The 15348-nt window shown below is 51.2% G+C and overlaps 1 protein-coding gene across 2 annotated transcripts in view; it reads right to left on the bottom strand.

Moving 5' to 3' along the window:
- Window positions 1–973: 973 nt before the first annotated feature.
- The window catches only part of PPP2R1A (protein phosphatase 2 scaffold subunit Aalpha), a 32428-nt gene continuing 18053 nt past the window's right edge, over window positions 974–15348 (bottom strand). Inside the window, exons 7-15 of one of the 2 annotated variants that reach the window (XM_066271227.1) lie at window positions 13021–13135; window positions 12846–12916; window positions 11868–12002; window positions 9239–9412; window positions 8894–8954; window positions 7698–7852; window positions 6807–6949; window positions 3486–3577; window positions 974–1579 (exon numbers count right to left, since the gene is read on the bottom strand). In XM_066271227.1, the coding sequence (XP_066127324.1) occupies window positions 1560–1579; window positions 3486–3577; window positions 6807–6949; window positions 7698–7852; window positions 8894–8954; window positions 9239–9412; window positions 11868–12002; window positions 12846–12916; window positions 13021–13135 (966 nt within the window). In that variant the 3' untranslated portion in view covers window positions 974–1559. Of the gene's footprint in view, window positions 1580–2883; window positions 3334–3485; window positions 3578–6806; window positions 6950–7697; window positions 7853–8893; window positions 8955–9238; window positions 9413–11867; window positions 12003–12845; window positions 12917–13020; window positions 13136–15348 lie in introns of those variants that run through there. The other variant, XM_066271228.1, reaches the window with a different exon arrangement.

The raw sequence follows: 15348 nt of genomic DNA, 5'->3' as shown, positions 1-15348 counted from the left end.
CTGGACCCTGTCCCTCAGGGTCAAGTTTAAGCCCTTCACCCTGATATTTGGAGGCTCTGGCCCCTACATTCTTCTCCAAGCTCACCTGTACCATGCCACTTCTCCCCTAGCCCGCTCTCCGTACTGAACTCTTGGTGCCCTAGAGTGAGGAGGGGAAGCTTTGCAGGAAGAGGTTCTCATTACAACCAAAGGGTCAGGGATGTTGAAGCATGTGGGTTTACAGGAACCCAGGATGTTTTCCAGGGAGAAGTGCTGAGGCTGGGCAGACTTGCATCCTGGTTGCCAAGGTGACTGCATCCTGCCCTTGACTCCCCCATCCAGGAGTCACCAAGTCCCAGTCTGTCTCCTTGGGGATCTTCTTCTGTTCCCCTTTTTACCCACCATTTCTGCCTACTCCACAGTACCTGCTCCAACTCCTCTCACTTAGATCACAATCCTCAGAGGCCTCTTGTCCTCACGAAGCTGTCACTCTTTTGCCAAAACACCCCGTGGCTACTGCTGCCTTGCAGGATCACTCAAACCTTCAGCTTGCTGCAAAATGCTTATCAGCCTCATCTCCTCATGCTGCTGACCCCAGCACATCAGTAGTGGAGCTCAGCTGAACTCTAAGTTGTCGCCGCACCGTGTGGGGCACTGTCACACTGGCAGCCATCATATGTGCCTGCAGGCTTTCACATCCTGGCTGGCCCTTGTCACACTGGTTGACTTGTGGCTGGTTTCGGCTGGTGGTGCAAGCATAGGTGTGAAAAGCATTTGTCAACTCGTTCTCTTGGAAACTGCTTTTGAGATGCATGTTGTCAGATCAAGAGGACCGGCCAACCTGGACAGGCTCCATGGGGAAAGGTGCTGTCCCAGGCCTCCCAGCTCAGGTGTCAGCCATGGGAATGAAAAAGACATCTCAAACATGTCGGCCCCAGGAGACACCACAAGGAGCACAAGGACCTTTTGACTGAGCCAAGCCCGGACTACAGAGTTATGAGAAATAATATCTTTATTGTTTTAAGTCTCTAAGCTTTGGGGATGTGTTGCTATGCAGGAAAACATAACTGAAAACCACGGATCACTCATTTCAATGTCCCTTCAACTATTACTGGTCGGTTGCCTGTTGCTTATTAAGCTAGAACATTCAACATCATGCTGAAAGTAATCATAATACCCCTCAACTTTCCCACCTCATGAATTCTTCACTCACTCAAGTCCTTTAAATATTTATATCCTAGGACAGGTACATTTGTGTCATGGGTCCGGGGGTGGTCACAATGAGTTTAAACCATAGGCCTTGCCCTATGAAAATAACATAACACAAGCTAATAATGGGAGGAGCAGGGTTTCCTTTACTCTCAACCCTCTAGGGTCCAAATGGGCCAAATCTAACAAACGGTAAGACTTAGTAATGTAAGGACTGAGCTGGTGAAATCACCTTGCCACCCAATATACTGAATGCCACTCCACCCTGCTGAGCCAAATTTCACTCAAGTATCACGTCGTCTGTGAAACCTTACTCGCACGTCATCCACTAAGTCTCTTGCTTCTCTCTCCAGGACTCTTTGGCCCCTGCATCAGTTAGAATTCAGGTGACCTGTAAGTGATGAAATCCCAAACGAACAGTCACTCAAACAGTTTAACATGCCCAGGTCACTGATACTGATTTGTGAGTCATCACAGAAGGATCTTTATTTTTCCCGTCTTGTTCTGCTGCCTTACTGGGCCTACACTCCTAAGATCAGTCCCTGGGCCAAGATGGCAGCTCCCACTCTGGCCATTGGGTTTGTATTCCAGGGCACAGGAAGGAGGCAAGGAGGGGAACACATCTCCTCTCAGGAACACTTCCCTTACAAGCTGCATATGCCACTTCTGTTCACATATTATTAGCCAGAATTTAGTTACCGTGCCAAACCAAAATTCAAGAAACCTGGGAAAAGGCCTGAAATCCAGGGAGTCAAGTCTATTGGTAAAGAAGTGGGAGGATGGGGGGTGTGGGGAGCGAGAAGGGAAAGGCAGACTAAGCGGTGATGGGAGACCTGCCTCGAGGCAGTACGCACACAGCCCAATGTGCAGACACCATTACAGGACGCCCCAAGACCCTGGCCAGCTAGCTCAGGAGTAGAACATTGGCCCGACATATGGAAGTCCTGGGTTCAATTCCCAGGCAGGGCACACAGGAGAAGTGCCCATCTGCTTCTCCACCCTTTCCCCTCTCCTTTCTCCTATCTCTCTCTTCCTCTCCTGCAGCCAAGGCTCCACAGAAGCAAAGTTGGCCTGGGAGCTGAGGATGGCTCCATGGCCTCCGCCTCAGGTGCTAGAATGGCTCCGGTTGCAACAGAGCAATGCCCCAGAAGAGTAAAGCATCGCCCCCAGTGGGCATGCTGGGTGGATGCTGGTCGGGCGCATGCAGGAGTCTCTGTCCTCCCCACTTCTCACTTCAGAAAAATAATAATAAAAAAAAGAATGCCTGGACCACTGCTCAGAGCCAGGCTGTGGCCCACCAGACATGCATTAATGCATTCTGTCTTCACAGCCAGCCCTGCGCTCTACATTCTAGTAATCCCCATCCTACAGAGCACAAACTAAGTTCAGAGACTGGTTACCTCTGCATGGTCACACAGCTACTAACTGAGAGAACTGGGATTTGGACCCAGGCAGTCTGGTTCCAAGGCACTTGGTCTTAACCACCATATACTCAGTCAATGTCTACAAGACTGAGCCAGTCCCAAAACCCTGCCGGCTGCGACACCTCACGGGCCCCCTATTCCACAGGCCAGCTGCACTTCCCACAGAAAGCCTACCCCCAGTAATCAGGGCTTCCCCAGACAGAAGGGCAGAGACCATGGCCCTCACATGGAAACCTTCCTTCATGCTAGTGACTAAGTCCAGAGGACCAGCTGTTTCTAGACCTTTATTTCTCTGTGAAAAGGGAAAAACAAGGAATAAAATAAAAATGGCACAGTTGACACAAATAAAACCGAAGGAGGAGGAAGGCAGGGAGGTGGAAAAGGTGGGGCAGGGGGGTCCCCATTACAGCAGCAGGAACCAATGACCAGGGAGGCTCACCTCTCTCCCCTGTGGGTGGGAGTGGCCGCCCCTTCCTCCCAGGGTCCCTGTCCTGTCCCATCTTGTGTTCCCCCAGCTCCTTGGGAGGTGGACAGTAAGAAGTTGGATTCCCAGACTGGGGAGAGGAGGAACCGTGCTGGGGTAGGGACCTGGGGTCAGACCATGCACAGGGAGTGAGAGTCAGAGGTCCCCCACTATCTCCCAGAGAAGGGAACTTGGGGGGAGAGGTGGACACCAGAGGCCGGTGTTGGCTCCTCTTCCAGCATCAGGCGAGAGACAGAACTGGGGGGAACAGGAACAGGCGGGAGTCAGAACCACAGTAAACCCCTGCCCACGACTGCTCCTGCATCTCCCCTGCCAGGAGCCGGGCTCCCAGGCCCAGGCCCTGCCTTGCACGCAACCCTCCCACTGGGGCCGAGTTCTCCAAGCCTCACCGGTCAGAGCCTCCTGGGCAAAGTACTTGACGTCCACGTCCTGGTCCTGGGTCAGTTTCTCTAAGATGGGCTTGACTTCACTCTGCAGCGTGCTGCAAGGAAAAGAGGAAGACAAGGGAAAGGGTGAGGCAGGCAGGGATGGCACGCGGCAAGCAAAGGCCCAGGTGAGAGGTGCAGACAAAGGCACGCACGGAAAGTAAGAGGACTCGGGCCCAGAACAGGCACAGAGAGGTCGGACAGTCTCAGCAAGTGGGCCAGAGAATCACAGAACCCACAAGTCTCTGAGGGTAAGCAGATGGATGTCTTTCATTCATTTAACTGTTTATTGAGGCCTGCTAAGGGTGGGATGTGAACAGAGAGGTAAATCTAACATCCTCGATGCTTGCTCATGAGGAGCTTGGGCGAGAAGGGAGACAGAGCCAACTGATGATAAGGAACAGAGGGGCAATTGCTGAAAGGGAAGTCCCTACAGGAGTTCCTGGTTCGGAGGCCCAGGGAAATCTGTCTGCATTGACAGTCCACTGTTTTGGGAAATGAAGGTGGAATTCAGAGACACACTAAGGTTGTGACGCTGTATCCTGGAACCGATGCAGAGAGAGACATCAGAGGGGCAGGCATTATGTGTCCCCTTTCATGTCTGTCATCTAGATGTTTTATCTATTTTTGAACTTGATATAAATGGAATCACAGTATACATTTTTTGTTGTTGTTGTTGGTTTTTTGTATTTTTCTGAAGTGAGAGACAGACTCCCGCATGTGCCCAACCGCAATCCACCCGGCATGTCCATCAGGGGCTGATGCTCTGCCCATCTGGGGCATTGCTCCGATGCAACCAGAGCCATTCTAGCACCTGAGGTGGAGGCCATGGAGCCATCCTCAGCACCAGGGCCAACTTTGCTCCAATGGAACCTTGGCTGCGGGAGGGGAAGAGAGAGATAGAAAGGAGAAGGGGGAAGGGTGGAGAAGCAGATGGGTGCTTCTCCTGTGTGCCCTGCTTGGGAATCAAACCTGGGACTTCCACAAGCCTAGCTGATGCTCTACCACTGAGCCAACCAGACAGGGCAGTATACTTTTCTTGTGGGATTTTCACACAACGTAATGGCATGAGTTGAGACCATCAGCTACGTGGTTGAGTATAGCGGGTGTCTTTTCATTGCTGAACAGTCCTCTTTGTATGAGTGAACCACAATTTACCCCCTGCACTGGTGATAGGCTCTTGGGTTGTTTCCATTTCCAGGACAATATGAGTAAAACCACCACAAACATACTTTTGTTAGATTGTACCATCTACAGCCCTACCTGCAGTGCAGGAGAATTCCAGCCCACTTACCAACACCAAATGACCGGCTTTTCAAAGTCTAGCCATTCTGGGGGTGTCTCCATTTGCATTTTCCCGATGGTTAGAGATATTGAGCATCAGGTCACACGCTCACTGGCTATTTGGAGATCTCTTTTCTAAGCTCCTGCTCAGGTCTTTTTTTTTTTGCCCACCTCTTTCTTGGGTTTTCTTTCTCATATTGACTTGCAGGACAGTATTCTGGATAAGGTGTCCTGTCAGACACATGTATCACAAACACCTCCTCCTGGTCAGTGGCTTCTTGCTCTCTTGTTCTCACAATGTTCTGCTGATAAAGTTTATTTTAGCCTGACCTATGGTGGCGCAGTGGATAAAGCGTCGACCTGGAAATGCTGAGGTCGCTGGTTCAAAACCCTGGGCTTGCCTGGTCAAGGCACATATGGGAGTTGATGCTTCCAGCTCCTCCCCTCTCCTCTCTCTCTCTCTCTCTCTCTTTGTCTCTCCCTCTCCTCTCTAAAATGAATAAATAGCCCTGGCCGGTTGGCTCAGCGGTAGAGCATCGGCCTAGCGTGCGGAGGACCCGGGTTCGATTCCCGGCCAGGGCACACAGGAGAAGCGCCCATTTGCTTCTCCACCCCTCCGCCGCGCTTTCCTCTCTGTCTCTCTCTTCCCCTCCCGCAGCCAAGGCTCCATTGGAGCAGAGATGGCCCGGGCGCTGGGGATGGCTCTGTGGCCTCTGCCTCAGGCGCTAGAGTGGCTCTGGTCGCAATATGGCGACACCCAGGATGGGCAGAGCATCGCCCCCTGGTGGGCAGAGCGTCGCCCCTGGTGGGCGTGCCGGGTGGATCCCGGTTGGGCGCATGCGGGAGTCTGTCTGACTGTCTCTCCCCGTTTCCAGCTTCAGAAAAAAAAAATGAAAAAATGAAAAGAAAAAAAAAAAAAAAAGAATAAATAAATAAATAATTTAAAAAAAAAAGTTTATTTTACTGAAGGTCAACTTTTCCTCTGGTGAGCTGCTTAACAAACCTGTGCCTACCTTAAGTCTTGAGGATGGTTTCCAATGCTTTCTTCTAGGATCTTCATTTTTCAATCTTTCTGATTCTGGTCTGTTATCTAATTTTTTTATGCCCTGAGATGGGAGGTTTTTTTCCCTCGTACAAATCAAACTGATGCAGCCATATAGGGAAAATACCTCATTCCACCCTGCACTGCAGGGGCACAAGCTATATCCACGTGGCTGTTCCTGAGCCCTTCATCCTGTATCACTGGCTATTTGAATATTGTGCCAACAACTCACTTTTTAATGACAGCAGCGTCAACCAGTAAGATTGGGTACCTGGAAGTATAAGCCTTCCAACTCTGTTCTTCTTTAGGACTGCCTTGGCTTTTCAGATCTTTGCATTTCCAAGTCCATTCCAGAACCAACCTATCAATTTTTCATTAAAAAAGCTGCTGACATTGACTGAGATTATACCGAACCTATATATGAATTTGAGGAACAATCCTATCTAGAAATAATATATTGGTCTTTCAGTTTTCAAAGCAATGGTTTTATAGTTTTCACTAGAAGTGTTACACATCTCTCATTAACTTTATTCCTGGGTAGTTAATGGTTTTGGTGCAACTACAAATTGTACATAATTATATTAGACATTTTACATACGTATAATGTCAAGTATATTATATATGTAATATATGGTTATGTATGTATTAGGTATGCAAAATAGATTACACTTTACATATATAATTGTAAATGATATTTGTATCTGTTAATTCTACTCTACAATGATTTGTCGCTAGTATACAGAACTGCCACCTCACCCGCTACTGCTATGTGACGTAGGCTATGTGAATTCTCATTCTGTATCTGAGGAAAGTAAGACCTGGGAAGAAGACACCAGCCAGTCACACAGAAAGTGAAGAACAGTGCTGGATCTCAAACTCTAGCCTCTGGCTTCAAAGGTCAAAAATGAAAATGACCATAACTTGCCCTGCCAGTGTGTAAGAGTTGGTCCTGGCCTCACCTGTTGTCCAGAATGGGTCCTATCTTCTGCAGAGACTTGGCCACGTTAAAGCGGACGTTGGCAACAGGGTCCCCAGCCATACGCAGAACAGTAGGCAGCATGTGCTTGGTGGTGATGTCTTGCCCACAGACCTCAGACAGCACCTGGAGGTGAGTGGCAGACACGTGGTTGGCCCATGTTCATGGCTCACTCCCTCTTCCCCTTCCTCAGGGACCCCCAGGCCTGAGGGTAAAGCTGTGCAGTACAGGGACTCTTGATTTCGAACCCCCAGGATCCCGGTCTTAGTTCAGTCGTCGCCAAGGTGAGGTGTGGGCAGAAAATTACCAGAGCACTTAGGTCTAATTGTTTTTAAATGTTACTCTTTCATCCCAAGCTAGGTGTTTGTATGGTTTATTGAAATGATTAGAAAGAAGCAGCTGCCCATTGCCTGTACAACCCGATTACGTCATGACCTAATGAAAGCGGCACTGTGACTGCAGCACAAATCCTTTCCAGGGGGACAACCCAAGCACTCAGCCATCAGGTCCCTGTCCCAAGGTCCACAGCCAACACATCACAGAGCTAGAATTAAAAACTAGCTCTGACTCTAGAGCCTGCTCACTGCCTCATGCTATCATAAATAAATATATCTGCACACTTGTGCTCAGAAAGGTCAAGTCTCCCTGGTCCTGGCTTTCCCACCAGCCAGGTTCCTAACACCAGAGGCCCTGTGACTCTGATTGGGGGAGAGGGGGGTTCCAAGTCCCCAGGGACTTATCCCTGTGACCTTAGATCCCCCTCCTCCCCACTCTCAAGCCTGGTGTCTCCCTCAAGGACCGTCCCCGCTCCCTCTCCCACATACGCCTAATTCCAGGAGAGGGAGACAGGCCGGTGGGTAGGTGGGGGGCTCACATTGATGCAGAAGAGTGTGGTCATGCGGTGCAGGTAGTTGGGATCCCCAGACATGGCCAAGACCTTGGGGATGATAGTGGCATGGGCCCACTCCTTCCCAAACTTCTCCACTAGCTTCTTCAGGTTGCTGGTGGCGGCCTCCCGGATGGCATAGACTGCAGGACGGAAAGGGGGGAGGGCAGGGCTTCAGGTGCTGAAGGACAGATGTGGAGGAGTACCAGCCACGCCCACTATCCCTTCCTGCATGCCTGCAGGCCTTCAGCTGCAGGTGAGCCAACAGCTCTGGAGGGCTCACTGTGGGATAAATGTGGGCTTTCCTTCCACGTGGTCTCCTCTCAGCAGCCCCAAGACGCAGGTTCCATACTGGCCTCATTTTACAGATGGGCCAACGAACAGGCTTCAGGGAGTGATGCCACAGGCAAATGATTTAGTACTCAGTGCTTGGAATGCTGCCTGATTCAGACTGGTTTTTACCAGTCCTGGTGAAAATGACCAATGCTCATGATGGCTTGGCTCTCAAATACTAGGATGGGCCTGACCAGGCGGTGGCGTAGTGGATAAAGCGTTGGACTGGGATGCAGAGGACCCAGGTTCGAAACCCCGAGGTCACCAGCTTGAGCAAGGCTCACCAGCTTGAGTCCAAGGTCACTGGCTTGAGCAAGGGTTCACTTGGTCTGTTGTAGCCCCCCCTTCCCAGTCAAGGCAAATATGAGAAAGTAATCAATGAACAACTAAGGTGCCACAAGAAAGAACTGATGCTTCTCATCGTTGTCCTTCCTGTCTGCCCCTATCTATTCCTCTCTCTGCCCCTCTCTCTGTCACACGCATACAAACCCCCCCCCCAAAAAAAACAACAAACCACTGGGATGAGAAGCCTCACGTTTCAGAGGAGTAAGGTAGATGACTTGCTTAAGCTGCAATAGCCAGGAAGTAAGATTCAAACCCAGGGCTGTCTGCTTGGTGGCCCTCGGACTCTCCACTAAAACCAGGCAGCCCCTGGGTGATCTGTCATGTGCCACCTCCTTTCCTACACTTCTCTCCAGGCTTCTAAAAAGGAAGGGAACCGGTCCAGATTTGATGAGCACGTGACGCCTGGGAGAGGGACTCCAGTGTCCCCACTCCCCCGCTGGCCCTAGCCACCTGTCACCCACCATCCTGGGGCCCCATCTCCTCTCCAGCCCTATGGGGGTCCTCACCATGATCCACAAGCCAGGCCATGCACAAGGAGTTGAGTTTCTCATCAAAAAACTCCACGCCCTGCAGGAAAAAAGGAGGTAAAGGACAGAGGAAGACTAGGCAGTGTCCAGCAATCCTCCAAGGAGACCACCCCCATGCCCGGACAGACTGAAAGACACTGCTCAGCATCATCTGAGCAGCTCCTCTCCCGTCTCTTCCTAGTCGAAGCCTCTCTTAGGGCCCTATTTCCTGTGTCTCTGGCTCCCACTCAGTGGCGGTCCTTGCAGCTAGTCACACTGCCTCGTCACTGGCCCCGGGCCACTCCCACCCCAAGGCACATGCCCAGCCCCGGTGTCCTCACTCACCAGCTGTCCAGCTAGCAGGGGCATGTACTCGATGATGGCCAGCCGCACGCGCCACTTGGCATCCTCCGCTAGCTCCACAATGGCGGGGAGCAGGGACTGGGAGAGCTGGCGGATGCCGATCACCTCATTCACGCAGTCCAGGTTGGAGATGATGTTCAGCCGCACCTCAGGGCACTGGGGGAGGGTGCGAGGGGTCTGAGAGAACGCACTGAACAGGGCAGCCAACGTAGAGTGGACAGAGCTCAACTGCACTGATCTAATAGACCTCACCAAGGGCCTAAGGCTGCTCAGGCCCAGCTCCCTGCCCTGGGGACACACTAGAAGCACATGAAAGCAAGCAACATGGACTAAGGTGAGGCAGCTTAGCAGTACAAGGAAAGTTCAGCCACTGTGAAGAACTTGCGAGAATCACAGTGCAGAAATATGGAACCCTGGGAAAAACACATGTAAAACCCCACTCTGCTGTTTGCAGGCCGGGAGCCCTTTGGTACAGGATTTAACCTTCCTGGATACCAATCTGTGACATGGAAACATCCATCTGGCCTCAAAGGGAGGGTGAGACTACTCAGGTGTCCGCCATAGGACTCATCCCAAAGGGCTTGACCCGTGGGAGGTTATCATGCCCGTTTCTATTACTTTTATTCTCTCTGCTAGTCTTTGAACTCTGTGAGGAGCACATGTCATTCATCCTGTCTCCAGTACCAGTAGTCTCTGGTTCATAGCAGGTGCTCAATACATTTCCGCTAAAAGAATGAACAATGAAATAAATAATTTTTAAATTGCCTGTTGACTACTAATATTATGAGCACTGATTAACAATATGTGTGTGTGCATACATATAATATATATATTATATATATAAAATATGTATCTATATCTACCCCATTTACCTTTCATGAAGTATGTGAAGCAACTTATAAGAAAAGGCACATAAACACAATTAATCCTTTTTTTCTTTTTTAGTAAGAGACAGAAGATAAACAGACACAGACAGGAAGAGACAGAAATGAGAAGCATCAACTCATATTTACAGCACCTTAGTTGTTCATTGATTCCTCATACGTGCCTTGACCAGGGTGCTCTAGCTGAGCCAGTGACCCCTTGCTCAAGCCAGCAACCCCTTGCTCAAGCCAGCGACCATGGGGTCATGTCTACGATCCCACACTCAAGCCAGCGACCCCACGCTCAAGCTGGCAACCTCAGGTTTTAACTTGGGTCCTCAGCATCCCAGGACGACACTCTATCCAATGTACCACCACCTGATCAGGCCAATTAATTCTTGTTAATTAAAACAGGAGCCCTACCAGATCACTGTTCTGGATGAGCACATGTTCCTGGATGGCAGACACCATTGGCTAATCCTTTCTAACTTGAATCAAGTTAAGAAGTGAATCAGTGAAGCAAGTCAGCAAGTGTGCAGTGCAGTGAAGGGATACACAGCAGGCTGGGTGAACAGGGCACATTCCCAAACACTGCCCCTTGTCTGGCTCCTGGGAGAGGATCTCTACACCCGTGGAATATCCTGCCAGGATAGGGCGCCTTTGTTTAGCCAGGCGCCCTGGGCCAGGCCAGACAGACTATACTGACAATGTGATTTATGGTGGGGGTCTGGGGCCAGGCAGGATCAGCTTGAACTCTGAAGGGGTGGGGACACAATAACTAAAGTTGCCAGTGACTCCATTCCAGGCTGAAGTGAGCTCCTGTGGTGGCTGCACTCTGTGCTGTCAACATCACTGGTGAGAGATTTAAGCTCTGACCACATGACCCCAGTGGCAGAAGACACGAGGAAGCTAGTGGCCCTGCCTGTCCCTGGCTGCCACACTTCTATCTTTCTCCGACAATAGCCTCAGGGTCCATCTGTTCCGCTCCTTCACTGACCAGACTCCAGGCCACATCCCTTCTCTGGCTGGAACCCATGATCTCTCCCAGCCATCGCCCAGCACACTCTCGTCGTCTGTACGCCAGGCCAGCGAGGCGGCCAGGGTTGCTCAGGGACCGGTGTGGGCAATGGGGTGCATGGGGCGCGAGCAGGCCGATGGGTGCCCTCTTCCAGGCCTTGCTCTTGGGGAGCCAGGCCTGCTGCTGTCCCGTGCCTCCTCCCTTCATGCTGGCTGGGAGGTGGTCAGACTCAGAGCAGCCCACTGCAACTCAGAGGGCATGGAAGTCAGCAGGGTTAAACCTCGCATAAACCCACCCACCAAAGGACTCCTTGAGAGAAATAGTTCTCTATCTTATTTTGGTCACTGTATTTTGGGGTCTCTATAAGTGTCTCAGCCTATCCAGTAGTAAACATGAACACATCACAACAAGTGTACGATCATGGAATCATGGGATTGCCCATCTGTCTCTCTCCTCTGTCAATCTCTGAAGGTCTCTGGGAATCAAAACCATCTTGTTCTTTTTTTGGTCCCCTCAGTGCCCAGGAAAAGGAATAGCACAGAGTGAGGGCATGCAAGACGGCTGCCTAATAAACAAATGAGTGACTAAGTACACCGGGTCCACATCCAGCCATGAGCAATCCGGGGTGCCTGTTGCGACTCCAGGAGATCCTTGGCCAATCTGGGCAAACAGCTACCTACCAGTCACCTCTGCAAACTCAAAGAGTTTGAAGCCTGCCTGATGTCCTCACCTCGTCCTTCAGCTGAGCCAGGAAGAGGGGGAGAAGGTGCTCAATGGTGTTGTCTTTGCCCAGGATGGGGGACAGGCCCATGATGACCGAGGCCAGGGCCGATTTGACGTGTTGGTTGGCATCTGACACTAGCTCCTGGCAAGGAGAAAAAAGGGGCAGCCATAGCGTTAGTGGCCAAGGACACTCCAACTCCTATGAAGTCTGAGCTATGGCCGGCTTTTGCATGCCACTCACGGAGCAGAGAAAGGCTTAGGCTACAGAGGCAATCAGAGTTCCCTGTGTGGCCCTGGCCAGTTGGCTCAGAAGTAGAGCATCGGCCCAGCGTGTGGAAGTCCCAGGTTTGATGCCCGGCCAGGATACACAGAAGCACCCACCTGCTTTTCCACCGCTCCCCCTCTCCTTTCTCTCTATCTATACTCTCTTCCCCTCCCACAGCCAAGGCTCCATGGGAGCAAAGTTGGCCTGGGCGCTGAGGATGGCTCCATGGCCTCTGCCTCAGGTGCTAGAGTAGCTCCAGCCACAGCAGAGCAACGCCCCAGAGCCCGAGCATCGCCCCCTAGTGGGCTTGCCGGTGGATCCCGGTTGGGCGCATGCAGGAGTCTGTCTCTCTACCTCCCTCACCCTGCTTCTCACTTCAGAAAAATACAAAAAACAAAACAACAACAAAAAAACAGAGTTCCTTGTGTGTCCCACCACTTTCACATCAATGACCCTGGTCACAGTAGCCCCCATCTGATCCCAAAGCTTTCTGGATGAGAGGACTAGGTAACCTCTGAGGGGAAGCACTCCCACCTTAAAGCTGGGCCCAGCCTCAGGTTTGGCCTCCCCTCAGGGTCCCTAACTACTTCAACTCCAAGGCTCCTAGTCCTGGAAGGCCGGGAACTTGGTTTGCATCCAGCTGTCCCCAAAGCCCAGTCTCCGCCCCTTCTTTTCAACAGGCTTTGGTCTGTTTTCCTCCTCCCACTAAGTCCCCGTTACCTTGATGCAGGGCAAGATCTGAGTCATGATCACATTCTCCTGACAGTCAGCTGAGAGATTTTCACAGAATTCTGTGGACGGGGGAGGGCAGAGGAGGTGAGACCCAACGTCCTGGTTTCACCTCTAGCACCTCAGGCGCCCACCCACTTGCTCTGTTCTGGTCGCCAGCACCAACCTTTGACCTTGTGGGAGGCTGCGGCCCTCACCTCGGCCTCACAGTCCTTCATCAGGTTCTGGAAGGCTGGGACCAGATCTGTCTTGGTGATCTCAGGCCCCACAGCTTTCTGGAGCTGCAGGAAGGGAAGGTGGGCAGAAGTTAGCGGGCTTGAAGTACTCTGGGCAAATAAGACCAGAATGAAAGTTAAAGGCCCCAGAATGAGGGACAAGAGGATGGCTTAGAATCACTGCCAAGATCTAACGCCCGTGCCACGAGGAGACCCCAGTCCGGTGGCTGAGCCTCCGAGCTGCGGTTTCCTCACTGTGGGGGGAGTGGGGCTGGGCACAACACTGGTCACGAGCGTGGTTCTGATGTCCAACTGCCTGGCTTAAACTTTTTTTTTAATTATTACTTATTAATTTTAGAGAGAGGAGAGATAGAGAGAGAACGGAGAGGGGAAGCAAGAAGCAGTTGCTTCTTCTCTTAAGTGCCTTGATCAGACAAGCCCGGGGTTTCAAACCAGAGACCTCAGCATTCCAGGTGGATGTTTTATCCACTGTGCCACCACAGGTCAGGCTTTTTAAATTTTTATTTTACAGAGAGAAAGGGAGAGAGATAGAGCAAGAGAAACACCAACTTGTTGTTCCACTTATTTATTCCTTCGTTGGTTGCTTTTTGTACGTGCCCTGACTGGAGATTGAACCTACCACCCTGGCATATCGGGATGATGCTCTAACCTAATAGGCTAACCTACCAGGGCCTGGCTCAAATTTGTCCTCTCACTTATCAACTGCATGAACTTGAATAAGTCACTATACATCTCTGATCTCGTTTCCTCAAAAGCAAAATGAAGACTACAGGGTGCCTACTACACGGTGGTGGTGGCTACATGAAAAATAACAAGAGGCCTCCACACTGTGCAGGCTTAGTGGAGTTGGGTTTTCTATTTCCTGATCCAAAAACATTCTGATGATATAGCTAGCAGCCTCACTGTTTGATTTATATACTTCTATTTCTTTCTTTCTGTTCTTTTTTAAGACTTTATTCATTTTAGAGAGGGGAGAAAGAGAGAGAGGGAGAGAGAGAGAAAAGGGGAGGAGCAGGAAGCATCAACTCCCATATGTGCCTTGACCAGGCAAGCCCAGGATTTTGAACTGGCAACCTCAGCGTTCCAGGTTGATGATTTATCTTCTGCGCCACCACAGGCCAGGCTGTTATTTTTTTTTAAGGTTGGTTATTAGAAGCACTCCTGTAATTTGAAGGAAAGAAGGCATGCTGGGTGGGCCCTGCCTGTTCCCTGGCACCGGGTCCAACTGCACAGCTGCCTCCGGAAGGCCTGGTAGGAAGCAGGGTGGTTTGCGGCTAAGACAGGAACAAACCAGTCAAGACCTAAAAGGCTCTAATACCACCTTGGGCAAATGTCACCTTGTAGTCACATAACAGTTACTGAGTATCTACTGTGTGCCAAGCACTTCTTCCTCCTTCCTTCCCTCCCTCCCTGGGAAATGTCATCTTTAGCCTCAAGTCCTTCCAGTAAACACCGAGGGACAAGCAGCCACAGGGCAGACTGGCCCCGAGGCCTCTGCTCAGGCCCTGCCTGTCCCTCCAGCTTCCTCGTGAAGGGTGCCCCAACAGCCAGGCCTGAAGGTTTCCATCTGCGCTTGCTCTTGACTCCACAGGTACTTTGCATGTGCTGCCCTGCTGCTAGGTCGGTTCCCGTCCCAGCTCTCATCCACTCTCATTCTAGAACCACTGGCACACCTCCGCCGCTCCTCAGTGTGTCCAGCCCACATGTGTGTAGGCGCTGGCCCCTGCAACACTGGATTCTGAAGTTTATCTCACTGGACACCCCCCCTCTTCAGCCTGCCTGCTCCCAGACAGAGGGGCATTTGCTGAATTCATGGCATCCCCAGTGTCCAGCAAAGAGCTGGTTCTTGACAAACTTGCTGGTGGGATCAAAGCAAACCTGAGTCCTGTGGAAAGAGCACTGTTCCAGGAGTCAGAGATGCGGGCTCTTGTCCCTGTTCTGGCTGTCTGATGATGTCACTTTTGGGCAGTGTGCTAACCTGTGCTCCCCTCCCCAAGATTTCTATGTTACACCACCAGTACCTCAGAATGAGACTGTATTTGAAAATAGGGTCTTTAAAGAGTTAATTCAAGTGCATTGAGTCGTCAGTGTGGGCCCTAATCCAAAATGGCTAAGTCCTTAGGACACAGACGAGAGGACAGCCCTGTGAGGACAGTGGGAGAAGACAGCCGTCTGCAGGCCAACTAAAGAATGCCAGGAAAACCAGCCAGCAGACACCTGACTGCAGCTGTGCAGCCTCGGAACTGTGAGGAAACGGA

The sequence above is a fragment of the Saccopteryx bilineata genome, chromosome 3, assembly GCF_036850765.1.
Source record: "Saccopteryx bilineata isolate mSacBil1 chromosome 3, mSacBil1_pri_phased_curated, whole genome shotgun sequence".
Taxonomy (NCBI): domain Eukaryota; kingdom Metazoa; phylum Chordata; class Mammalia; order Chiroptera; family Emballonuridae; genus Saccopteryx; species Saccopteryx bilineata.
The sequence above is the reverse complement of the archived record's forward strand: the minus strand, read 5'-3'. Positions and strand labels throughout refer to the sequence as shown.